Source organism: Trachypithecus francoisi, unplaced genomic scaffold (genome assembly GCF_009764315.1).
Source record: "Trachypithecus francoisi isolate TF-2019V2 unplaced genomic scaffold, Tfra_2.0 Lachesis_group17, whole genome shotgun sequence".
Classification (NCBI taxonomy): Eukaryota; Metazoa; Chordata; class Mammalia; order Primates; family Cercopithecidae; genus Trachypithecus; species Trachypithecus francoisi.
Window position 1 is genome coordinate 43,295,389 of NW_022681462.1, and position 27,604 is coordinate 43,322,992.

The 27,604-nt window shown below is 39.6% G+C and overlaps 1 protein-coding gene and 1 non-coding gene across 2 annotated transcripts; both read right to left on the minus strand.

Annotated features, from left to right (window-relative positions):
* Positions 1-132: 132 nt before the first annotated feature.
* LOC117062225 (X-linked retinitis pigmentosa GTPase regulator-like) lies at positions 133-26,234 on the minus strand (the record flags this gene model as incomplete). The annotated part of the gene is given in 13 exon segments (XM_033175482.1): positions 133-197; positions 200-330; positions 332-569; positions 572-916; positions 919-1,227; positions 1,843-2,023; positions 3,621-3,683; positions 4,389-4,480; positions 9,923-10,088; positions 11,627-11,812; positions 14,539-14,663; positions 17,903-18,058; positions 25,844-26,234. Coding segments are annotated over 13 exon segments (2,085 nt in total), but the record flags the coding sequence as incomplete, so codon positions are not given.
* LOC117063138 lies at positions 21,955-22,084 on the minus strand. The gene has a single exon (XR_004428754.1). It is a non-coding gene; the product is annotated as a small nucleolar RNA SNORA31 (small nucleolar RNA).
* Positions 26,235-27,604: the final 1,370 nt, after the last annotated feature.

Below are 27,604 nucleotides of genomic sequence, written 5' to 3' on the forward strand. Positions count from 1 at the left end.
GGAGCTTGCAGTGAGCTGAGATCCGGCCACTGCACTCCAGCCTGGGCGACAGAGCGAGACTCTGTCTCAAAAAAAAAAAAAAAAAAAAAAGCCTCCCCTTCTCCTTCCTCCTCTTTCCCCTCCATTCCCCTTCCCTTCCTCCTCCCCTTCTCCTTCCTCCTCTTCCCTCTCCCCTTCTCCTTCCTCCCCTCCTCCTCTTCCCCTTCCTCCTCTTCTCCCTCCCCTTCTCCTTCCTCTTCCCCCTCCCTTTCTCCTTCCTCCCCTTCCTCCTCCCCTTTCCCTTCTCCTTCCTCCTCTTCTCCCTCTTCTCTTTCTTCCTCCTCCCCTCTCTTCTCCTTCCTCCTCCCCTTTCCCTTCTCCTTCCTCCTCTTCCCCCTCCTCTTCCCCTTTCCCTTCTCCTTCCTCCTCCCATTTCCCTTCTCCTTCCTCCTCTTCCCCCTCCTCTTCTCCTTCTTCCTCTTCCCTCTCCCCTTCTCCTCCTTCCTCTTCCCTCTCCCCTTCCTCCTCTTCCCCCTCTCCTTTCCCCTCCTCTATTTCCCCTCCCTCCTCTTTTTCGTCCCCTTCCCCCCTCCTTGGTCTCCTTCCTCCTCTCCTTTCTCCTCCTTCCCCACTCTTTCCTCCTTTTCCCTCTCTCCTTCTTCCACCTCTCCTTCCTCCTTTTCACCTTCTCCCTCCACTTCTTCCCCTTCTCCTTCCTCTTTCCCTTCTCCCTCCTTCTCCTCCTCTTTCTCTTCTTCCTCTTCTCTGTCTTCCTCCTCTTCTTCTCCTTCTCCATGCTCCTCCTCCCCTTCTCCCTCCTCCATCTCTTGGTTTCTTTCCTTCTGATGGCTTTGCTCCCTCTCCTTTTGCTCCTGCTCTTTCCCATCCCTCTTCTCCCATTCCTCCTCCTCTGCTAGGTCCTTCTCTCCCTCTCCTGCCTCGTCATTTCTCCTCCACCCTTGTCTTTCTCCCCCTTCTCCTCCCTCTCACCTTGCCAGTGTTTTGCTCCTGAGCTACCCTCCTCACAGGTTCCATCCCCTCTATCTTCAGGCCCATCCTCTGCTTCTCCCGCTGACTTTGCCTTGCCTTCACTCACCTCTGCTTTGTCTGTAAGGTCATCTGATAGGATCTCTGTTTCCTCCTGTCTTCCTCCACGCATCTTCACATTTTCCTCATTTGCTTCTACCTTTTCTTCCTCTATTCCATTTCCTTTTGAATCCTCTGCTCCTTCCTTCTCCTCTGGGATTTCTGACAAGCGATCACATTTAAAATCATACTTTGCCATGGATTTGGATATTATGGGTTTAGTCTCTTTTTCATTTCCTTGTTCAATCAATTTCCTGCCATACCATATGTTTTGGTCAGTTTCCATTTCATCATCCTCTTTCTCTCCACTACTAAATTCTATTGCCTCCTGCTGCTGGACTCCATCAGCTATACCCTGCTGACTCTCACTTGCACGTTCCATGTAACGTCTGGCTTTTCTACTGATTCTCTTTCACTGTCAAAGATCACATCTTGCTTGCAACTTTCCCTTTTCTTAACAAAATCTTTATTTTCTTCACTCTCAGTATTCATACCTCTATCTGGTAAGTTGCCAAAGAACTCATATTTTTTGTGCTCTTTTCCTTTTTTCTTAAATCCTTCATACCTGCTATTTCTGCCAGTTTCGTTTCCTTCTCACTATTTCTTCTGCTTTTGATTCCTTTGATTCCTTCTGACTGTGTCCTCCATCACTTTCCTTTTCTATTTCCTTGGCATCAAGTTGATCAACACTATTATTATTTTCATGTCTAAATACGTCTTTTTGTAAACCCTCTCCATCAGTGTCAGCCTGAGGTACCGCCTGGCCTGAGTCATTATCTATTTCCTCATCTGAAAATGCTTTGATAGGCGTAGCTGGTTGCGTCATGAAAATCCCTTGTGACACGTGTTGCTCACATGCTTTCCCTTCTTTCATTTCTGACATTTCTTCATATTCACCACTATCATCGTTTTCAGTAAGAGCTGTATGCTGCATCAGTTCCCCAATTGTTTGTTGTTTCTGTAAATTTTTTGAAGTAATTATAGTCATACTACTATTAGTTTACAAGGACACCTTATCTACTTTAAATACTGCTAAGATTTTACATTTTTATGTCTAGGAGAATAAAAACAGCAAATTGTACCAGATAGTTTGCTGAAGTTTTGTTTTCTTTAAGGATAATTTGTGCCACTCTCTAGTCTGTGATACATCTAATTTTGATTTAGTAACATGTATCTGTGTTTAATTTTCAACTCGTACTACCTGCCTTAATTTTGCCATTAATCACAATACCATCAATATTCATTCTCTGCCTCTTTTCTCAATCCGAATCAATCCTTACATAAAACTTCGAGATTAATTTTGCAAGACGCTATTAAAAAATGTACACTTCTTGGCCTGGCACAGTGGCTCACACCTGTAATCTCAGCACTTTAAGAGGCCAAAGCGGGTGGATCAAAAAAAAAAAAAAGTCATGATTCTTTTAAGAGCCCTAAGAGAGGAAGGCCCGGTTGCCAGAACTGATTTCTAAAGGCACATGCCTTTCTTTCCCTAGCACAATAAAGCAGCCCAGAAGAGGGAGAGTCTGGAGTCTAAGGGAAGAGGAAGGAAAGAAACAAGAAAGGTGTCTGCTTGGATGTATAGTCAAAAATCAGTCAATATTCACTGAGCTCCAACTGTGTTCGAACAGCTCTCCCATATTCAAAGGAATGCTGTTATTCACCATGCCTTTCAGTATTATAGATAGAACGAATGAGGACTAGCTCTAAATTTTAACAATTTAGCATGATTCTCCTGCACTCCAGTGACTTCAATTTTAAGAGTTTTAAACTTGAAAACATGTCAAAGACACTACAAATAGAAATTAAATTTTTTTTGTAGTCTTCTTCCTTCAATTTACATTTCTCCAATTTATTTTCCTAATCCTCAAATCCCTCATTCATTCATCGCACAGTCCTTAAAGCCAGGAAGAGCAAAGGATTTCAGGGCAGGCCTTTATCTCTCTATGGTTGTGAAAATCACAGCCTATTCTCCCTTCTTTTGCTATTTGTTATTCATTAAAAGTCTCTCTTTCCTACCCATGAATAGTCTCTAATTTCCAAATGTTTAATCTTATTTTTATGCTGTCAATTTCTTGATAAATTAAAGCCCAACCAAATGTTGGGAAAGGTTATCAAAGATTTTCACTAAAATCACAAAATGGTAAAGCTAAAGAAGATATTAATATCATTCAGTAAAGTCAGCATAGTAATTCATTCAAAGTCATACTCAACCAAAGTCAGAGAGCCACTCTATCAATAAATGGTAGTCTTTTCCTACACATAAGAACTGCAATCATAACCTATGGCTTGACAGAAGGAAAAGTATGGCTAGTATAACTTAAGTTAGTAATCCCAAAGAGCAAATTTCAGCAATAAAATGCTTCCACTCTTGTTTCTTTACAGAAAATACATAACATCAGAACAAGGCAAAATGGAGGTTATCTACATTGTATCCCTCTGTCTTTTAAATTCTAAAGTAAATGCTTACGTTTCTTGTGTTCTTTCCAAAAACCATCCAAAAAATTAACTTAAACTGCTCTTACCAACAATAATGAAAATAAATCTCCATATTATACCTTTTGTTTCTGAACTGGTGGTAATTTTAATGACTTTTCATTGGAATTCAGGCTCATGTGTGTCTGAAACATAAAAAATATATATTATAAAAAGAATATAGGCTGGGCGCGGTGGCTCAAGCCTGTAATCCCAGCACTTTGGGAGGCCGAGACGGGTGGATCACGAGGTCAGGAGATCGAGACCATCCTGGCTAACACAGTGAAACCCCGTCTCTACTAAAAAATACAAAAAACACTAGCCGGGCGAGGTGGCGGCGCCTGTAGTCCCACCTACTCGGGAGGCTGAGGCAGGAGAATGGCGTGAGCCCGGAGACGGAGCTTGCAGTGAGCTGAGATCTGGCCACAGCACTCCAGCCTGGGCGACAGAGTGACACTCTGTCTCAAAAAAAAAAAAAAAAAAAAAGAATACAGTATATACACTATGTACAAATTACATATATATATATTTTATATATATGTGTACAACATATATAGTACAAATTTTATATATACGTGTTACACACACACACACACACATATATATATATAATGAAGGGAAAACAGATAGTAATAGAATCTACTCTCAATTGCCATACTAATAATGTGAGGATCCATACAAATTTTATTATATGTGAATTATACCTCAATATAGTTGGTTAAAAATAACAAACAAAATAAGAAATAAAGTGGTTTCATGCATATAAGAGTATAGGAAGTATGCACACATTCACATACACAATGAACTAAAATTCAAACTCATATTTAGATAAACAGATAGGAAATCATTACCATATTCAAGATATCAGTAGTTTCTCCAAGGCTTTCTATGGTTGAAGAATTATCTATCTCTGCTTCTTTGGTCATTTCATCTAGAAAATAATCTGAATGATTAAATGGGAAAAAGGAAATCCAGATTTCAACAGAAAAGTGAAAGGCAACTGGAGAGAAAACAGAAATTATTCTATAATATAAAGTGTAGGTATAATTTTACTAAAAGTCCTTTAGCCTCATGTCAGGAAACTGAATTCATTCACAGTGACACAGGTTTTAAAATCTTTGTGAAAGTTTAAAAATGTTGACACCAATTAGATTACAATTGTTTCATTCATATGAACAGGCAAACACTATTCCTTTGGGATAAATAACTACCCAGGTATCGAGCACTGTAATAACTAGTCCTAAGAAGAGCCCCAACGACCTACATCCTCCTGGTGTTCATCCTCTTGTGTAGTTCCCTTGCACATTATACCAGGTTGGTCTGTATGTGCACAGCCAGTAAAATAAAGCAGACGTACCTGTGATAGCATTATAGCTTCTGTTTTGGTTATACACACGTATGCACCCTTGTGCTCACTCTCTTGCTCTCTCTCTCTCCCCCTCCACCCCTGGCTACACACGTGTACTCTCTCTCTTTCTCTCTAATCACTTGCTCTGTAGGAGTCCATGTTGTGAGCATCTCAAGGAAGTGAGGCCTCCTGCCAATGGCCATGTGAATGAGCTTGGAAGTGGATCTTCCAGTCTCAGTCAAGCCTTCAGATAACTGCAACCCCATCTGACAGTGTGACTGCAACCCTATGAAAGAACCTGGGCCAGAACCACCCAGCTAAGCTCCTGCTAGACTCCTGACTCTCAGAAACTGTGTGAAATAATAAATGCTTTTTGTTTTAACCTGCTAAGTTGTAGAGTCATTTTTAAAATGTAGCAACAGATAACTAGTATAAACACCTAGAACCTTTCACAGAAAACTGCAAGGTTATTACATCATAAAGTAGATAATTAAAAGTCATAGGCTCTACTTGACTTTACATGTTTCTCAATTTCTCACTATGCCTTCATTGATCACTGATACATTTGGAAGCAGCTCCTTAATGAAGTCTTCACTATGACAGTCCACACTGATCCCTCCCCTTTTTAAATCCACTGAATTGAACGAGCAAATAATAATTTGGTATTTATTCCATGTGCGGTAATATGCAGAATAGCAGCCTAAGTAATTGCTAATTCTTTTTTATTTTTTATCATCTATATTTAAGGTATAAAACAGATGTTTTGATATACAGTAATAAGTTCATTAAGTATTAGCAATTACAATTTTGTTGTTTGTTGCTAAAAAATTGTAACTGCCATGAAGTTATAGTCTATGAGAAATTACATCCGTATGTTGGGAAGCAGGAAAAGTTTCACTATGGAGGTACACAGAAGGATAAATAGAATTCTGAGAGGCAGAGATGGAGGTGTAAGGGGAAGACAATGAAGCCCATTCCTAATAAAGCAGCAGAACAGTAGTCTGAGCAAATGAGCAGAGGAAAGAAGCTTGTCTTGAAGGCTTACCAAGTGCCAGAAACATATGCTTTTACATATGTTACACTGACCCTATGACAACAAGGAAGGTTAAGTATTATATCCTCATTTTGTAAATGAAGAAAGTAAGTTTCAGTGACTGTTGGTGTCCAGTGTCAATCTTAAGTCTGTCTGACTCCACAGCCCTTGTTCTTTCCACTAAGTTAGACTGAAGAAATCAGTCTGATCAAAATTAAGAATCAGCAAATTTTTCCCTAAAAGGCCATATAGTAAACATCTTAGGATTCCTGGGCCATATAGTCTCTGTCCTAACTAACCTATGACATTGTAGCAGAAAGCAGCCACAGACAATACATAAAGGAATGGGTATGGCTGGGTTCCAATAAAACTTCATTTGTAAAAACAAGTGGCCAGCTAGATTTGGCCCAAGAGCTATTGTTTGTAGACTACCATAATACATTACTACCATAAAACTACCTATTACCAAATGAAGATTGTAAGGAAAAGACTATTGAGAGATAAAGCTAGAATTGGGAATTATTTGGGCAAATTAACACTTATTTTCATAAATATTAGGAATTCACTGAAGACACTGGAGTACGTGTAAACTGAATTGCACCTGAGGAAGATCAATGTGGAAAGTGTTATGCGGGATAGATTGGAGAGGGCAGAGAATATAGGTTTGGAAAATACATAGCAGATTTTTAAACTGATGGCCTTGCCTCAGATTTGACTGAGAAAACAGAAGTCATCATATCTGATCCACTTGATCTTCTCACCAACAAACATACACAACTACCTATATTTGTACCCAAGTTCTCATTTGCCTGTTAAAATGTAGGATGTGTTTTTCCTGTTACCAAAGACCACTCTCTATGCCGGCCCCTCCTGTTTTGCAAGAGCTTTACAACTTTGGTTATACTTTCTCTCCTCTGTGCTAGCTCCCTCTCCAGGACTACTGGCTCATTCATTACCATACAAATGTGCTCCAATATTTTCTATTGAGCCCACATCCCCCTCTAGCTGCCAGATCATTTCTCTGCTCCACTTGATCGGCAAATACACAAGGGAATTATCTGCTCATCTTATCTCCTCTTCAATTCCTCATTCCCCATTCATAACTGACTCGTAACACTCTGGCTTCTTCCCTGATTTTCCCCTAGAACTGCTCTTGTCGAGGTCACCAGTAAACTCCATTATACCAAATCCAATGGATACTTCTTTGAGCTATCTTCCCTTGATCTTTGAGCAGTACTTTGCATTCACGACACTACACTGTCCTAATTTCCCACCTCCTGCCTTATTGGCTGACAAAGCTGACGAAGGCTTCTTTGCCGGCTCTTCCTTCTCTACCTCTCAAATGTTAGATGTTCTTAGGGCTACATTCTAGGCCCTCTTCTCTTCTGACTCGACTCTCTAGCAGGTGATTTCACCAACATCCATGGATTTTATTATTATTTTAAATAGAGAGAGGGGGTCTTGCTGTGTTGCCCAGGCTGGTCTCAAACTCCTAACTTCAAGCAATCCTCCCACCTCAGCCTCTCAAAATACTGGGATTATAGGCATAAGTTACCATGCCCATCTCTTTTAAATACCATCTCTATGCTGATGGCTTCCAAATTTATATTTCTAGTCCAGGGCGCTCTTCTAAACTTTAGGCTTGTGTTTCAACAATCAGCTTGATATTTCTACTTGGATGCCTCACAGATATCCAAGGCTTGGTTAATTTTATTCCTCAAACGTGTCAAGCTTCCTCTTGCTTAGGAATCATCCTTGATTCCTCACTTTAATTCACACCTATGTGTGGTGCATTAATAAGTTTAGCAAGTCCGGTTGGTTTTTATGTCTATAATGTATTTCACATCGTCCCTCTTCTCTTTTCTTTTTCTTTTCTCCATCTACGCTGCAAACACCTTGGTCCATACACTATCATCTCTTGCAAAGGGCTCACAAGTACTCTTCCTATTTCTAGTCTGGCCTCTGCATAATCTATATGGAGGTAGAAGTGATCATAATCATCTTAAAGTGGAAATAGGATTGGAACACACTAGTCTACTGCTTAAAATCTTTTAATGACTTTCTATTGCACTTAAGAAAAACATCCATATCAAGTAGATCCTCATGGCCTATAAAACCATAAATAATTTTTCACTGTCTCTTTCTCCAATACCGCTTTGTCTTACCCTTTCCCTCACTTTCTAGCCCTACTGGTTGTCTTTTTCTTCTTAACTGCCTCCAAACCTTTGCCTATATTATTTTCTTTGCCTGAAATACATCTATTCTCCTTGTGTAGCCATCCCTTTCTTATCCTTTAGCTTAAATGACACCTCCTTAGTAAGACGTATCCTGACATACTTTTCCTCCATTATAAAGACTGAAGTCTGTGAATGATTTAGAAAATGTCACAGTATATGTTAGACACAACTTTCAAAATAAGTTTTATTAAGAAGAGAGTGTTAGCAGTCACAAGAAGACAAGAAGAGATGGCATTTCCTTTTGATATAGCTACAAAATCATGCATATTTTCACATTCAAATCTCTGGGACTGAGAAACAATTTTCTCTAAACCATAAATGTCTTTTTTCCTTGTACACACTACATACTGCTTGTCACAATCTACTACTTTTTCCATGTCCAGGGCTGAAGAGTACCATTAGACACTGATTCTTATTTCAAAAGAAAACATACAAAAGTTGTGGGTCAGGTGCAATAAATCAGCTCATTACCAAGGTCCTAGTTAGATATAATATCCCATTCCCACAGCCCACAGTTCTTAGCTGAGTTCCCAATCCTATATTACCTCAACCCTTTGCCTAGCTTCCGGATCTCAAAGATGCACAAATTATCTGTTCCTAGACCCTGATTCTTAGTCCCTGATGACAGGTTTATCTTCTTCATTTCAAATCTACTGCTTACTTTCTGATCTCCTAGTCCTGGTTTCTTGTCTTACCCCTATCAAATAGAGAAATATGTTGGCTATTACAAATAAAACTGCTATGAATCTTCAAAAAAAAAAAGTTTTGAAACTTACAGTAATTTTCAGAAAAGGAATGTCTCCTTCAAAAATTATTTGTCATTTACTTTAAAAAAATATGTGTCATTGGAACAATAATTTTAAAATACATGAGAATCCCTAAATTAAGAGAGAATATTCCCTCTTTAGACATCCTGCAGTAACATACAGACACTCCTAAGATACACAAATATCTGTAAAGAAAATTACTTAGAATAGGTATAGAATAGTGAAAGAGCTGGGATTACAACTTAAAACATGAAATCTGTATCTAACAGGTAGTGAGGTAAAGGTATGAACATTAATCATAACAACATTTACTGAGGTGTTTCTAGAGGTGCTGGGCTCAATGCTAATTATTTTATATGCCTGAACTCACTGAATCCTCTCAATCACTCTCTGAAGTCAGTATTATTAAATTAATTTCAAAGACAAGGAAACTGAGGCTTAGAGAGGTTACGTAACTTTCCCAAAGTCAGTCACACAGCTAGTAAATGTCAAAACTGGCATTTGACCCCAGATCAATTTAACTCCATATTCCATGCTCTTAACCATTATGTTATACTGCCTAAATATAGAATTTCACATAGATCCAGAAGACCTGCATTCAAATTCTGACCACTTCACTTATAAGCGGAGTGACCTTGAGCAAGTCACTTGATCTCTTCAAGTCTTGCTTTTCTCATCTCTGAAATGAGGACTGTAACTCCCTCCTAAGTTCATCGAGTGGTTTCAGGGTTTAAAGGGGATACAGTTAAGGAAGGTAGTATGACTGTTACCCACTGCTCTATAAAGATATGCTGCTGTGGTTACATGGCAGTCTTGGGGCACTGATGATGCGTTCCATTTGTAAGGATATTCCTGGAGTTGAGTTCAAATGAGGGATGTTAGGCTCTAACCAGGGAGAGAATAATTTATATAACTGGAGAAAACATCTTAAGATAAACATAAAAACAACAGGAGTAAAAGGCACATTTACCCTGAGAGCAGACAGAGTAGCAAATGTTACCTGATTCCTCTGGGTGCATGAGGTCCTGTTCAGATAAGACGCTCTCTAGGTTACTCTCAGAACAACGTGGAAAGACCAAATTGGGGGGAAAACAAGCAGAAAGGCCAAGAGTCCCTTCTATTGGAGGTAGTGTTCTCATCATTGAAACAGAATCTGGAGACCTCTCCTTTAAAATAAGCAGGTTAAACAAACTATTAAATGATGTTATATATTTAATATTGATATAAACCTTCCTAAAAGTTACAAAAATATTTAAGAGAAAGAGTTCAAAGTATGCCAACACTCCACAGCATTTACTTCTTAATAATTCCCAAAAGCTCAAAAACATTTTGTTCTGTTGTCTCTGTATCTTAGTTGCTCTAAATTTCAATTTGGAAGCTTTATTTTTCACATAACGGGGGAAAAGTGTGTGTGCATTTTCTCCACACTCCCTAAGAAACAAAATATTACTTAGAAGATGTAAATTAACAACAACTAAAAACACTGATGGGGTATTTCTCAACTTTTCCATATATGCTTTTTCCAACAAAACACCAGATTTAACCTTTTTATACTTCAAAAGAAATATGTTGGCTATTACAAATAAAACTGCTAGGAACCTTCAAAAAAACATGTTTTGAAACTTATAGTAATTTTCAAAAAAGGAATGTCACCTTCAAAAATTATTTACCATTTACTTTAAAAAGCATATGTGCCATTGGGGCCGGGCTTGATGGCTCACACCTGTAATCCCAGCATGCTAGGAGACCGAGGCTGCTGGATCACTTGAAATCAGGAGTTTGAGACCAGCCTTGCCAGCATGGTGAAACCCCGTCTCTCCTAAAAATACAAAAAAATTAGCCGGGCATGGTGGCGCGCGCCTGTAGTCCCAGCTACTCAGGTGGCTGAGGCAGGAGAATTGCTTGAACCCAGGAGGTGGAGGTTTCAGTGAGCCAAGATTGCGCAACTGCACCCCAGCCTGGGCAACAGAGTGAGACTCTTATCTCAAAAAAAAAAAAACAAAACAACAAAAAAACAAAAAACAAAACACACACACACACACACACATATATGTATGTCATTGGAACAACAATTTTAAAACACAGAAGAAAATCTCTAAATTTAATTGAGAGGGAATATTTCCTCTCTCTAATTGAAGTCCTTATTCCTTTGTTTTCCCATTTCATTGTTTATAGTATACAATCTTCCACTGCTCATGAGGCTTAACTGAAAGACAAAAGAATGTAGCATTATATAAGTTCTACAGAGTTCCGAACAAAGTAACATTGTACCTATAGTTAACGATACTGTATTGCACACTTAAAAATCTGCTAAGTGGGTATATTGTTGTATTTTTACTACCATAATAAAAAAAAGCATGTAACAAGGTGAAAGTCAAGCCACATGCAGTTGAAAAAATAATTCAGCATTCAATGTGAGGTGATAAAATAGGACTATAAAAGGATGCTTTTATAGCACCATTGTCTATATGCAAAGGTTTTCTATAATTTAAACTTTCTAATTTGTGTCTTTAAAAAAAGCATTAAGCTTTTCTGAATTTTTCTGAATTAACTCTAGAAGTTTGTAAGCACTCAACTCTAATAATTTTATTTAGCAAATTTATCTGAGAAGACCCTTTGACTTAAAAAGAAGACACATTTTTTTCTTCTAGTTTTCTTTGCAGTGCTAGATAATACTATTATACAGAATAGGCCACCATTGTACCCTCTCTCTTCGCCGCATACATGCTGATAGAGTTCTCTGCAGTACATTTCCTGAGGTTAAACTGCCATACGGCAGAAAAGTCGCCACAGATAAGCAAGTATGACTTATTTCATCGAATTCAATTTCTTTTGCCACACTACGATGAGGAGCAGCAAAAACTACCATGTGACATCCACCACAAGCAACCTGCAGCATAAATCCACAGAAACACTAATCAACATTGGCTTCAAACACAAACGAGTTTTTAACAGTTATCAGCTGTAAGACATTTACTTAGTGGTAGGCTTCCCAGACAGACTGACTTGGTGAATCTGTCTATACGTATGTGTGTGCACAACGAGAATGTGTATACAATATGTATAAAATAAGTACACAATTATTTTATACTTGGCTGGGCGTGGTGGCTCAAGCCTATAATCCCAGCACTTTGGGAGGCCAAGGTGGACAGATCATGAGGTCAGGAGATCGAGACCATCCTGGCTAACACGGTGAAACTCCATCTCTACTAAAAATACAAAAAATTAGCTGGGTGTGGTGGCGGGTGCCTGTAGTCCCAGCTACCTGGGAAACTGAGGCAGGAGAACGGCGTGAACCCAGGAGGCGGAGGTTGCAGTGAGCCAAGATTGCACCACTGCACTCCAGCCTGGGCGACAGAGCAAGACTCCGTCTCAAAAAAAAAAAAAAGTACATAATTACCATACATATTGTTTAAACACTGTGATTGAAAATTAGAACAAGTTTAATCCACCATTTAACTTTCAATTTAAAATAATATGGAGAAAAAATACTTGGCAGATTACATTTCTCCTTACAGTTAAAAATGTTATTTTAATCTGGGAGAGACATTAAAAACGTGAAAAATTGCTCAGAGAAGTTCTACTGGAAGAATTTTTTTTAAAGTATAAATCAGTCTCTTGGGCTAATTATGTCTCTAAGTCCTCTTCATATGAACATTTTCTAAGTTTAATGCTTAAAAGTAAATCCTTAGAGGAAAATAAATGCAGGTATGCATGATGACAGAACAATAAAAAATGAAATCAGCATTCAAAGAATTTTGAGAAATAAGTCATTTTCAAGAAAATGCTTAAAAAAACCCATAGTGCAGTATTTGCTGTACATAGGTTCTAGATACTTTATAATGTTCTATTTTTCCTTCATAACACTTTAAATTTTAAAATTTATATTTTTGTATATCCCTTTTAAAAATTGTAAGACTATAATGAATAAGTCCTCAATGAATGAGGGCATGGTTATTTCATTCATCACTGTATACAGTACTTTGTATTTCTTTTTTCTTTCTTTTTTTTTTTTTTGAGATGGAGTTTTACTGTTGTCTCCCAGGCTGGAGTGCAATGACACAATCTTGGCTCACTGCAACCTCTGCCTCCTGGATTCAAGCAACTATCTTGCCTCAGGATCCCAAGAAGCTGGGATTAACAGGCGTCTGCCACTATGCCCAGCTAATTTTTGTATTTTTAGTACAGACAGGGTTTCGCCATGTTAGCCAGGCTGGTCTTGAACTCCGGACCTCAGGTGATCTGCCTGCCTCGGCCTCCCAAAGTGCTAGGATTACAGGCATGAGCCAGCGCACCTGACCAGTACTTTGTATTTCTTACACTTAGCATACTATCTTACCCATAGTAGGCTTTCATTAAATGACTATCAAATCAATAAATGAAAGTGTTTCATATTATGAGACAGAGTCTTTGAAGGACAAATTTCAATATTATTATCAAGTCAACAGAATTTTCAAAAGTCAAAACTTAACTGGCAAAAATATTAAGAAACAACACAGGTATGATGCATGATGGTGATGTGACACCGAAATAATACATCCTTAACCTATGAAAATTTAGCCAAAAAACCGTATCTTCAAAACTCTATTTTTTATTTTTTTTTTGAGACAGGGTCTCACTGTCACCTGGTCTGGAGTGCAGTGACACGACCTCAGCTCACTGCAACCTCCACCTCCTGGGTTCAAGCAATTCTCATGCCTCAGCCTCCTGAGTAGCTGGGATTACAGGCGTGTGCCACCACACCTGGCTAATTTTTGTATTTTTAGTAGAGACAGGGTTTCACCATGTTGGCCAAGCTGTTCTTAAATTCCTGATCTCAGGTGATCCACCTACTGTGGCCTCCCAAAGTGCTGGGATTACAGGAGTGAGCCACCGTGTCCCACCAAAACTCTTTGTTTATTATCAGACTTTCTGTTGAGCAGGATTTGAGAGTCTAACATTTAATTCAGCAAATATTTACTAAAGACTACTGTGAGCAAGGTACTCTGCTGGGTGCTACACAAGATACAAAGCTTGCAGGCATGGCACAGTCCCAGCTTTCAACAGATATATGAGAACGAAGCAGAACAGTCAAGATTTCAGCAAAAAGGAAGATGCTAAAAGGAGGACAATTAGGAGCAACACATTTTCTGACTGGCATAATGTCTGACATTTGGCTTTTAGGAAACAAGTATATTTATTAGATATATTTATGATACTCTTCCATACAAACATAAAAGTACTTATTTTCTATGAAATACTGAAAGATTTGGCCGGGCGCGGTGGCTCAAGCCTGTAATCCCAGCACTTTGGGAGGCCGAGACGGGCGGATCACGAGGTCAGGAGATTGAGACCATCCTGGCTAACATGGTGAAACCCCGTCTCTACTAAAAAATACAAAAACTAGCCGGGCGAGGTGGCGGGCGCCTGTAGTCCCAGCTACTCGGGAGGCTGAGGCAGGAGAATGGCATAAACCCGGGAGGCAGAGCTTGCAGTGAGCTGAGATCCAGCCACTGCACTCCAGCCTGGGCGACAGAGCGAGACTCCGTCTCAAAAAAAAAAAAAAAAAAAAAGAAATACTGAAAGATTCAAAAACAGTAATACGAAAATATAAACAGGGAAATGTGATAGCCTTACCAATTTAACTATAAACCTCAAAAAATTAGAGCACAAAGTAGGAATAAAGTGACTGGTAAAATTCTCCAGTCCAAGTCCCAATTTTCCGTGGCGACCATCTCCAAAAGTATACATAAGGCCGATATCTAAAATGCAAAAATAATGAAGAGAATTATAAAAGTGTTATTTGTATGCATCTATTTGTAAACAGATAAATATGTTAACTCATACTGCAATTATAATTATCCCCCTCAAATTCTGCATTGAATTTACTCTATTGATCTTTCCACACTCTCTATGGTCTCTGTGGTCCTTCATGTAACATCAGGCAACAAATATTCTGAGAATAAATCAATTAACCTTGGTGGTTTGTGAAGCTGATGATCCGTCATGCAAGGCAGTGTGTGGAGCAGCAGCAATACAGCATGCGAGCTTGATACACACATCATATATTCCAAGGGAAGGAGAAGGAGATGCTTGTATTCTGACCCCTACATCCCAACACAGTCTATTTTCCTTTTTCCTGAGGTCATTGATAGATCAGAGTTTCTCAACTTTGACATTATTGACATTTGGGGCCAGATAATTCATGGTCGTGTGGGTCTGTCCTGTGCACTGTAGGATGTTCAGCAGCATCCTTGGCCTCTACCCACTAAATGCCAGTAGGACAACTCCACTCTGCAGCCATGACCATTAAAAAATGTCTCCAAACGTTGTCATGTGACTTGGGGAGTGGGATGTGCATAAAATCTCTACAACTGGCTTAGCGTAACTAATCTGGCTCCTGGGCTGTGGAATACTGTTGAAGTAAATGCCATAAGCCAACAATGCTAACTAATTCCTATACCAAAACTTAGGTCCCCTCTGAAACTGGGCCCACAACGATGATGATTAATCTTGTCACTTCTCGCCAGTCAGCCCTTTTGCTTACTGACATAGCAGCTATTACGAACCTTCACACTCCTTTCTTCAAGCCGCTTCTTCATACCCTCCATCTCAACTGGGTTAAGTGCCAGGGAAGCAGAAGTAAGGGGGCGGTTAATATGGTGCAAAGCAGGGGAATTTTCCTCTCGTCTGGGGATTAGGGAAGGCTTTCAAAGGGAAACCTAAAGGATGAGTAAGGTTTAGCGGCACGAAGAAGGGAGCAAAAAATCTTCAGGCAGTCAGCAGTACACAGAAAGCCTCTGAATCAAGAGCAAACATGGCTTGGGCAAGAAACTGAAAGGCAACTAATATGCCTGGAGCACCAGAGTGGTAGGAAATGAGTCTGAAGAGGTGAAAAGGGAGTGTCCTGTTAGTTCAGATGAAGAACTTTTGAACTTTTATCTTAAGGACATTAAGAAGGAAAATGAATGGTTTTAAGCTGGGAAACAATTGGGTTACCTTTGGGGACCTCTGATTTAAGATGGCAAAAGTGACTGCATACTAAGCAAATCCAAGAGAACTGACTGAAAGATCACTAGAAATAATAATATAATTCAGTAAGGTGGCAAGTATAAAAATAAATTTACAAAAATAAGTGGATTCCCTGTAAATAAGTGATAGTGTTTGGACTCTTTATTTATTTTCTGAGATGGAGTCTCGCTCTGTTACCCAGGCTGGAGTACAGTGGCACGATCTCGGCTCACTGCAACCTCTGCCTCCAGGGTTCAAGTGATTCTCCTGTCTTAGCCTCAATAGCTGGGATTACAGGCACACGCTGCCACGCTGGCTAATTTTTGTATTTTTTTTTTTTAGTAGAGATGGGGTTTCACCATGTTGACCAGGCTGTAGACTCTTATAATTCTTACTATTAAGTATTTATGTCCTTCTTTTATATATTCCTTATCATCTTTATCCCTTCTTCCTCCTTCTTTTCAACCTGATTTCTTTACCCAATTGTTTTTTTAAGGTTTGCCTTTTAAATTTGATTGTCTTTTGCCTGAAAAAAAATAAACCCTGATCCAAGCTGCCTGATGGCACTTCCAAGTTCAGAGAGCTTTTAAAAATATGAGCCACTGGCTACAATGGGGAACTGGCAAGGCCTTGCAGATAACCCACTACGTACTTCTCATTAGTCCTGGAGGAAAAAAAAAAAATTCCACACCACTTGCTCTCTAGGGACGATTGATGAACAAAAAGGCAAACAAAGTTAATGTTCAATGATTTGTGCTATAACTCTTTTTATCAAGAGTAAAGGTACTATGAAAATTTAACTAAATCATCAAATTGTATGTTAGATGACAGATTAAAAACTATGTATTTACTATCAGTGGCAGTTTAGAGTTGATGCAAAATGACAGTAAGGACAGAGAAAGTGACACTAGGACCCTACAGTTAAGGGATACACATCAACAACTCTCAGTGGATGACGTGGATGACGCATGAATAATACTTTTCATATTCTATATAATGCTATTTCATGATATGTTCTCAAGAGCATTGATACTTGATAATGGGCAGGTCATCCTCTCTGAAAGGTTCTTTGGGGAAGAACGAACAGTGTATCTTGCATTTGCTGATTCCTAGCTTCCCTAGCCAGATACCATTAGATGAGCGGTAGCTTTTTCAGGAGCTTTTTCATAGCAGGAGCTTTTCAGAAAGAAGGGAAAAAAGTAGAAATGCTAAAACATGGATTATGTCAATATACTAGATGATTTCTGACTTTCCGATGATTCACTCCATTTTTAGACAGAAATAGTGAAATTATACACCCTTTTGTTACAAAGCATTGAAAACTGTGGACTATATCTATTACCTACATATATGTGACTGAATCATTTAGGGGAGAATCTTTACGGAGTCCTACATTATTAGCAGCACATAGTTTTGAGGCTGAGAAGTGGGCTCAAAGGAACATTTCCCTGCATGAAGGAGAGTGGAAGAAGGTATCCACTTAGTGGTCTCTGAGGGGCCTTTCTCTCTAACACTGTGGAAAGAGAAGGAAAGGAGTCATTCCTGAAAACGCCTCCAGGTGGCAAAAACATAAGAATCGACTCGGCCTGAATGCAGCTCTGTCAGACTGAATAGGAAGAATGTTTTAAAATAAGTCTCTGCTTGTGGGATTTTTCCTTTTGGCCTGAGCAGAGTTAAGAGCCTTCAAACTGATATAATTTCAAAAAGATTCCTGTTTTCTGCCAAAGAATAATACTATAGTCTAACTTCTGACATCAGCAGGCTATTGTGAGGTTCTAAATCTTGGGATCATTTACATGTGCTCTAAATTGAATTAAAATAATAAAAAGGAGCTCACAACTTTATACTTTGGAATAGTAAACATGGAGTTCCATTTTTCTCAGTCATTAATTCCTTTACTTAAGTTAGATACATTCATTTCATATATAATTTATTTTGTAATAAAATATACCCCGTTCTATAAACATATAACAGAAATTCTAATCCATACCTGTTATCAAAGCTGTGTGATTTTCTCCACAGGAAATATAACTTACTGTATGATCCCTAATATTCTCAATGATTTTGGGTTCTGAAGTTTCAAAAAGAAAAGTGCCAAGACCCAGCTGACCAAATTGTCCCAGGCCAAACGTATACACAGCATTCTCTGAAATGAAAGGGGCAAATACAAGAGAAGGATTATGGAAGCAGACACTGTTACCATCATGTCTGGAAAAATTGTGACATTCAATCTTTTATAGTGAAGGTTAAGTGCCTCAAGGGGAAAAAAAACCCCATTTAAGAATATTTAACATTGAAGAATAAATCTTTCAATGACGAAGGAAGAGAAAAATGAAAAGGTACATAATTATAAAAATTATGACATCGGTATGATTTTATCTTTTATACATAAACATAAAAGTTAGGTAAGTAACAGGTATGATACAAGGCACATAAGTCAGGGAACTCCATGAAACGTCCCCATAATTACATCGGCTCAAAAAGTACCAACTATCGGCCGGTAGCTCACGCCTGTAATCCCAGCACCTTGGGAGGCCAAGGCGGGTGGATTGCTTGAAGCCAGGCTCGAGACTGGCCTGGCCAACGTGGTGAAACCCCATCTCTACTAAAATTACAAAAATTAGTTGGGCATGATGGCACGCATCTGTAATTCCAGCTACATCGGGAGGCTGAGGCACAAGAATCGCTTGAACCCAGGAGGCAGAGGTTGCAGTGGGCCAAGATTGCAAGATTGCACCACTGCACTGCAGCCTGGGTGATAGAGTGACACTCCATCTCAAAAAATAAAAAAGAAAGTACCAACTGTCATTAAGCTAATTCACTATGTCAAATAAAAAGTGAACAGTGTCTCCTACAGAAAAACGTCTTCCTTTTAAAAGTAGTTTACCCATCACCTAAGGTCAGGAGTTGGAGAAGAGTCTGGCCAACGTGGTGAAACCCTGTCTCTACTAAAAATACAAAAATTAGCCGGGCGTGGTGGTGTACACCTGTAATCCCAGCTACTAGGGAGGCTGAGGCAGGAGAATCGCTTGAACCCAGGAGGTGGAGTGATCCGAGATCACACCACTGCACTCCAGCCTGGGCAACAGAGCAAGACTCCATCTCAAAAATAAAATAAAACAAAATACGGCCGGGCGCGGTGGCTCAAGCCTGTAATCCCAGCACTTTGGGAGGCCGAGACGGCGGATCACGAGGTCAGGAGATCGAGACCATCCTGGCTAATACGGTGAACCCCGTCTCTACTAAAAATACAAAAACTAGCCGGCGAGGTGGCGGGCGCCTGTAGTCCCAGCTACTTGGAGGCTGAGGCAGGAGAATGGCGGAAACCCAGGAGGCGGAGCTTGCAGTGAGCTGAGATCTGGCCACTGCACTCCAGTCCGGGCGACAGAGCGAGACTCCGCCTCAAAAAAAAAAAAAAAAAAAAAAAAAAAAAACAAAATACAAGCAGTTTAATAATCTATTTTATAAAACCCAATTTCAGAGAATTGTCTTGAGAATTAAAACTGATAGTACATATGCTACATTTATTCACAAAGTTTCTTTACTAGGAAATGCAACTATAATAGGAGGGGAAAAGCTTTTCTTCATATTGATATTTGAAGTGATTCCAAAGGACTTCCAGTAACTCATTAAATATTATGTCATATGTTTTCTAGAAATGAAAAAGTACAAAAACAGGATACAAGAGTGGTGATGAAAGGGTCCTTTTAGAGACATCATGCTCCTGGCTGCTGCATTAGGATGCACAGTGTCGATTACATTAGTCACTTCTCCTTAGTACACTGAGTTTAGTACATTGAGTTTCTCCTATCACAGGAGGAAGGGTAAGAGCTTGGTATTCATGCCAGAACCCAAACCTTCATTATTACTAGCTGTGGCAAGCAGGTGAGTTACTTAGATTCTCTGATGTTATAATCCCTATCTAATAGAGCTGCTGACAGGATTAAAAGAGAAAACATTCAGGCAGATTTGAAAACATAATATGACATTCTGTTGTAAAGAACATTTTTCTAAAAAGTAATCAACTCATTCTATCAATAGGGGTTACAAATGAAAACATAACTGTCTATGGTTGTGGTTTTACAATTTCTTCTAATAAAAATGTTTGCTTCATAAATAAGACAAATAGATATTACTCCTTAAAGAAAATATGCTGTATTAAGGACATGAAGCCATATTGAGGCAATGGCAAAACAGATCTTTATTTTAATATTAAAAAACCATCTTAGTTTAATTCATAATCACATGGCATATTTCCAGTTCTACATGTTCAGCTTAACAGTAGAATACTGGGTAAATTAAAACAACTATCTATCTCTAGCTGACCATCAATTACTCTACATTTTTTAGGCTGTCTGACTTTAATTAGCCTGTGAAATGAGGCTGTTTAGGCAGTCTGAATCATGTTACAAAAGTTTTGTTCAGTATCCTGGTAGGTTCCCATTCAGTTGCTTGGATATTAGTGATGACAGCAGTTTCTATTTTACAAAAATGATCTAAGGTGCTCTTATTTAAGGACATATTTAACAACCAAGAGAATTTTTGGCCATATCACCTTTGTGACATTTAACAACACAATTTAATGTTAATAAGTAATATTACATTAGGAAAACAGATTTGATCAGTTCGCTTCAGATCAATATTACTGTAATTTCACAGAATATATTTGATTTCAGAATGAATAATTTGTTAACCTGTAGAAAACTTAAGTTTATTCAAACATAATCTTAGAAGTTAAGATAAATTCTCATTTGCCTCAGGACCCAGACTTCATTGTGAACCCTGTCTTACAAGTGGCCTTTCTTGTCTGTTGGTAACTGCTGTGGATGACTTACAAAATTACAAATATCACTCTACCTCACTTAGTGTGTACCAAGTTCCAGCCTCAGACTTTTTCCACAGTGGTCCATGGTTTCCCTGATCCCAAGGAGAAACTATAATCACCCTATCACTACAACCAGTTTTATTTTCTAACCTATCGTGGTCATGTGCAAATACTATAGTTGAAATAAATTCATCAGATATGAACTAAATTGTTTTAAAAATAGTTTAATGAATGATCCTCTAATAGATTTTAAGGTAAGAGTTATAGACATATAGAAAAACAAGGCTGGGAAGGCCCTTCATAGAATAATCTAATCCAAGTGCTTTTCTTTAGTGAAAGAAATTGGAACAGGTGATTAGCTATTCTTTCCTTAAGGTCTTACAAAATATTCCATAACTCTCTTAGCAATCCAGTTTAGTATTTAGTCACACTGATGATCAATATACTCTTCAGGTCCATTACTTCATCAGCTAGGATTAAATATTTTTAAAATTCTGCCTATACTGTGTTCCAGAACCAGGTTCCTCACCAGGGCTGGCTCATAATAGTTTGCACAGGTCCATGGAGAAATGTGAAAAACAGGCAAAGTAGTGAAATTTCCATACAGATACATTTATACAGTTTAAGGAGGTGTCCTTTATTATACAATTAAGTGCTTTCTATTTTGAAAATATTCCTTATTTTATGATATGATAGTGCAAACAGTCATTTTTTTCAATGCCCATATTTAGGCAAATGTGAATCAGAAGCTGACAACCATCTATTGGTTCTCATAATTTTTTACACTCAAATTTTAGGTTATTCTCTAGATTGTAACACAAGCTCTTCACTGTTTACAAAATTATTTATGAACTGTAAAAATTATCTCTTCCCGAGTCCAAGTGATGTCATTGTTCAGTTCCCACCTATAAGTGAGAACATGCGGTGTTTGGTTTTCTGTTCTTGTGATAGTTTGCTAAGAATGGGAGGGGAACATCACACATCGGGGCCTATCATGGGGAGGGGGGAGGGGGGAGGGTTTGCATTGGGAGTTATACCTGATATAAATGACGAATTGAAGGGTGCTGACGAGTTGATGGGTGCAGCACACCAACACGGCACAAGTATACATATGTAACAAACCTGCACGTTATGCACATGTACCCTAGAACTTAAAGTATAAAAAAAAAAAAAAAATTATCTCTTCATGTTTTTTTCCCTGTATTGCCAAGTTTTTCTCCTGTATTCCTCCATTCAATGTTGGCTGCCACAATCAGACAGGAAACGCAAGGACACTTCTTTCTTGCATCTGTAGTGGAAATCTTAGTGGCAAACAATAACTACTCCAGGTCTGTCAAATAGATGCATCTCATAATTTAAAAAACTTTCCTGGTGTATGAGATCCCAAAGCTTGCAAAAATCTGGAGAGAGCAATCAATTTCTGGAAAGATTATACTTAAGCTCAGAACAAAGACCACAGAAAGCTAAATGTCTTTAAAACCACAAGAAAATATCATCCTTAAGTGCGTTTATTTTAAATTAAGAATATAAAAGTAAGAATTAAGCTTTCATTAAAAGCATCATAGATTATCTTGTTGCTCACTTTATAGAAAAATATTTTATAATGAATGGTTGAAGACACTATTATTATACAATCAGCATTTGTATCTGTTAAAATAACCCTGAAAGACCTATTCATTCTTTCTATAATCTTTGTATAAACTAGAGAAAATATATAACATATAAAGTTGCATTTCTGTCTATAGAATGAATTTTCAGATAATGTTTAAAAATTAATTTCAAAGGTTAATTTTTAGGACATTTTTGAAATTATATAAAAATTCACTTTTTCAACAGGAATTCAAAAAAAATCTTAAACCTCAGAATTATTTCCAAATTTAGAGTATAAGTTTTGAAAAAAAATTATTTCTAACTCAGAAAAGATTCCATCTAGTAACTAAAGCTTAATAACCACGACTGGGGCTGGAATAGGAAGTTGAGGAAAAGTAACATCAGAGAAAAAAAATAAAGATAAAACATTCTTCCCTTATCTGGCAACATTAGGCATATCATCTTAGAATTGGATATTATTCAAAATCTGTCTGCAACATTTCTAACTTTGGGCTACTAAAGATTAAGTGGTGACTTCACAAACTGTTAATTTTTGTGCAAAAAATATAATAATTCACTACCTAATTGTATTATGTACGTTACTCATCTAAAATCTAATGTTGAAAAAAATTGGGAAGCATCAATTTAGTAAACATATTAGCAAGTAGTGAGTATATTTCAATACAGTGATTAGAATTCTGAGAAATGACATGTCATAACAAATATGAAATTCAGATCCCAAAAGTAACATTACTATTAAAGTCCTAACTTTATTTTATTATCTGTAATTTAAAATCTTACCACTTTTTAATGAATTACTATAACAGAACATACAACTACAAAGAAATTCCCAAGTTATACACTGTAAATATCACAAAAAGAAAGAATTATCAATGTCATGTAGAAAATAGCTTGAATAAAAAGCTTCTCCAAAAGAAGGCATTTCAGGAAAAATGTCAATTTTAGATAAATATAGAAAACATATATATAAGAAAAATTGTTTGTCCCTGAAAATGAACTAAAAATAATGGAATATGTTGCCATTAAAAATGTTAAGGTGGCCGGGCGCGGTGGCTCAAGCCTGTAATCCCAGCACTTTGGGAGGCCGAGACGGGTGGATCACGAGGTCAGGAGATCGAGACCATCCTGGTGTACACGGTGAAACCCCGTCTCTACTAAAAAATACAAAAAACTAGCCGGGCGAGATGGCGGGCGCCTGTAGTCCCAGCTACTCGGGAGGCTGAGGCAGGAGAATGGCGTAAACCCAGGAGGCGGAGCTTGCAGTGAGCCGAGATCGCGCCACTGCACTCCAGCCTGGGCTACAGAGCGAGACTCCGTCTCAAAAAAAAAAAAAGTCACTGCTTTTGTGTGTTGAAACACAGACAGAGTTCACCATTTGTTACCCCAAATGTTGTTTTTTTCCAACTATTTTCTAAGGTTATGGAAGGTATAAACTGTCTGTACTACCCATATTGCCTGGCACAAAGTAGCCATTGTGTGTTCTACTTTTCACACAAAAAGGGTCCCCCTTACACACATGTATATTCATAACTGTTCAATGTTTTGTTTATGAATTCATCATAATGGTGAGTAGGTAGTCGAATATAACTTTCGATATTGTTAATATAAAAGACAGGTTACCCAAGTCGTCAGCAAAGGAGCACTTCAGCTTTTCCTGATTTCTGAGAACTCAGAATGTTTAGGGATCAGTACAAAATGAAAAGATCCTCTCAACACAGCTACTCAGGAAGTTTCTAATTCTCATCTTACTCACGCACTACAGTCAGTCATAGAGATGTCTTTTTCTCTTTCCAGAAACAGTACATGGGAAAGGATGGTTTATCTTTCCCCCCAAAACAACATAACAAAATGCCACGGTCCTAGGAGATTGGGAGAGGAGTACACCGGGATGTTGAGATTTAACATTCTTACATCAAGTCACTACCTGATCTGAGTAGTATTCACAAACTGTTGTGGCACAGCATCATTTTGAAGAGAGACTAAAAACCCCTACCAGTTCCCAAAAACCATTTAAACACACACATATACCAAATAGTAGGCCAGGTCCAGCTTCTGGGGAAATCTCAAGGGGGGTGATCACACATAAAGTAATTCGTACCGGAAAGGAAAACATGGCGAATATAAGTATTAATAATACATATTAATATGCAAGAGACTAGCCACTGTGGACAACTTTTTGAGAACCACTGTGAGGCATCTCAGTTCGACTAGGATCTAGAACAGACTCTGAGTTTCCCCAGAATGAATTATTTTAACATTTTAACTGTTTTGTCCTGGCTCCCCTGGCTTCCCTGATACCCTCATCCCAAGCCAAGGTTTGGTGGCTCTGCTCTGGCTCTGTAACATCTACTGTCAATTTGTATGGTCATTTTGTTCACCTTCCTGTATGTCTCACTAAATTGTGAACTGCAGGACAGGAATCTAAGTTCCGGCCAGGAGCATGGAAGAAAACATACATATTTCAGTGAAGGTGTAACTTCCGCTCAAACCCAGTGTTTTTTCAACATGGTCGTGACCTACTAGTGGGTCAGAAAATCAATTCAGTGGATCACGATTAGCATTTTAAAAGAATGCATTATCAAAAAGCTGTGTGTGGAATCTAAGTGGTTAGAACAAGGACTGCATCACGAGACATCTATTTCCGTTACACAGTATGTGTTGGGGTGTCGGGGCACAATGTCAAAAGTATTTCTAACTATAGAGCTCAGGAAAAAAAGGCTAAAAAACACTCGCTAAAGGGTCCCTCTTCTTCCTCTTTATCCAATTTATTTCCTGTATCCCCTTTTACCCCCACAACCCTGATCACTCACTCTTTACCGCATTCAATACATAACCGGGAGCTCAGGATCTCCAAAGTGCACAAGTCTGGAGTCTGCACTTTGGGGAGTTTACAGATAGGTAGATAGGTAAAAAGTGTCCCTGCCTGGCCGGGCGCGGTGGCTCACGCCTGTAATCTCAGCACTTTGGAAGGCCGAGGCGGGCTGATCACCTGAGGTCGGGAGTTCGAGACCAGCCTGACCAACATACAGAAACCCCCGTCTCCACTAAAAATACAAAATTAGCCAGGCGTGGTGGCGCATGCCTGTAATCCCAGCTACTCGGAGGCTGAGGCAGGAGAATCGCTTGAACCCGGGAGGCGGAGGTTGCGGTGAGCCGAGATCGCGCCATTGCACTCCAGCCTGGGCAACAAGAGCGAAACTCCGTCTCCAAAAAAAAAAAAAAGTGTCCCGCCTTCAAGAATCTCATCAAAAGCTTATTTTAAAAGCATAAGAAAGACAGGCACCCTCTTTCCCGTTCTCCCCCATCCTGTTCTTCCCGTGCGGTCCTCTGCCCTCAGTCATTCGTGAGAGAGCAACCAGCGATCCCGCCGCAGTCCGGCCGCCAAGCCTCGGGCCTGTCCCCTTAAAAGGGCCGATCAGGAAGCGGAGCCAGGCCTCCCGCCCGCCCGCGGACCCTCCCTCCCGGCCTTCCGCCACAGGCGCGGGCGCGACTCACCGGGCAACAGCTCTTCGGGCTCCTTCATCCCAAGGGCGGTACGGGCAGCCTGCGCCTGGGCCAGGAGGCTGTAGAGGACGGTTTGGTCGGGGCTAAGGCAGCTACTCCGCTCAGACGCGGGCCGCGAAAGCCCCCCAGTTCCGCATGGCAAAACTCCGTGGATCAACTACAACCGCGATCCCGGAAGTCAACAAACAGTCGCTAGGGGCAACGGGGGCGGAGCTTGGGAATGCAAGGCGGGGCAGGCGCCGCTGGGGAGGGGAACGGAGGCCGGGTGGCTGGTAAAGGGTAGACTCAGGCACAGCGGAGGGGCGGTAGAGACCACGCGCCCTCTGGCGGCCTGGAGCAGAGAGGCGGTCACGCCGCGCAGTGATGCCCTGGAGTCAACGCCCTCGTGCCGCTGGAGGTCCAGGCGCCGCAGGGACCCTGCCATGAGTGGCAGACGTCACAAATCTCATACCCCGTGACATAAGCAAACATCGACACACAATTATGACGCTACTAGTAACGGTGACCAGCTGGAACATTAAAGGAGATAAGCACTCTGCTAAAGACAGCTCCAGCATCTAAACCAAAGTCTGGCCTATATTGTATGCTCATTACGTATTTATTGACCAAATGAGTACTATTACAACCCTGTGAATTGGCACTGGTTCATGGCCTGTTAGGAATAGGGCTGCAGAGCAAGTGGAATTTCATCTGTATATACAGCCACTCCCCACCACCCAAGCTCCACCCCCTTGTCAGATCAGTGGCGGCATTAGTTTCTCCTAGGAGTGTGAACCCTATTGTGAACTGCACATGGGAGGGATCTAGGTTGTGTGCTCCTTATGAGAATCTAACTCATGATCTGTCATTGTTTCCTATCACCCCTAGATGGGAACCCTCTAGTTGCAGGAAAACAAGCTCAGGGCTCCCACTGATTCTACACTATATTGTATATTTGTATAGAACATAATGTATGCCAACATACATTTGTATATTTCATTATATATTACAATGTAATAATAATAGAAATAAAGTGCACAATGAATGTAATGTGCTTTAATCATCCCAAAACCATCCCCACCCCTCCCCTCACCCCCATCCCTGGTCAGTGGAAAACTTGTCTTCCACAAAACTGGTCTCTGGTGTCAAAAAGGTTGTGGACCACTGATATATATGTGAGATTTGTATATACAGCTATGCTGTAGCCCTAGAGTTTATATATATATACACACACACACACATATATATTATATATATGTAAAATATAACATAATGCTATCGTCTATCTCAGAAGGTGGTTGTGAAATATTAGGTAATGCATGCAAAACTTATAGCTTGGTGCCTGGAATGATGGAGCACTCAACAGTGTTAGCTATTAATAAGGCAAAGGCAGCTCACTGTATTCGTCAGCATAACCCATGCTACGCTGCAGCTCAAACAACACCCAAATCTCAGTGGCTTGACACAAAGAAGTTTCTTTCTCACTAATGCTACATTTCCAATGTGGGTCAATTGGAGGATATGCTCCACCTGCTCAAGCAGGGTCTCAGGCTACATATGGAAGTTCAACTACCTTGTAGCAACACCATATACAACTCGTGACCTCTTTGGTTGCTGTAGCAGGGCAAGAGAGAGAGGAAGTTAGAGATGAAATGTTTAAGGCTGTGCACGGTGGCTCATGCCTGTAGTCCCAGAACTTTGGGAGGCTGAGGCGGGTGGATCGCCTGAGGTCAGGAGTTCAAGACCAGCCTGGCCAACATGGTGAAACCCTGT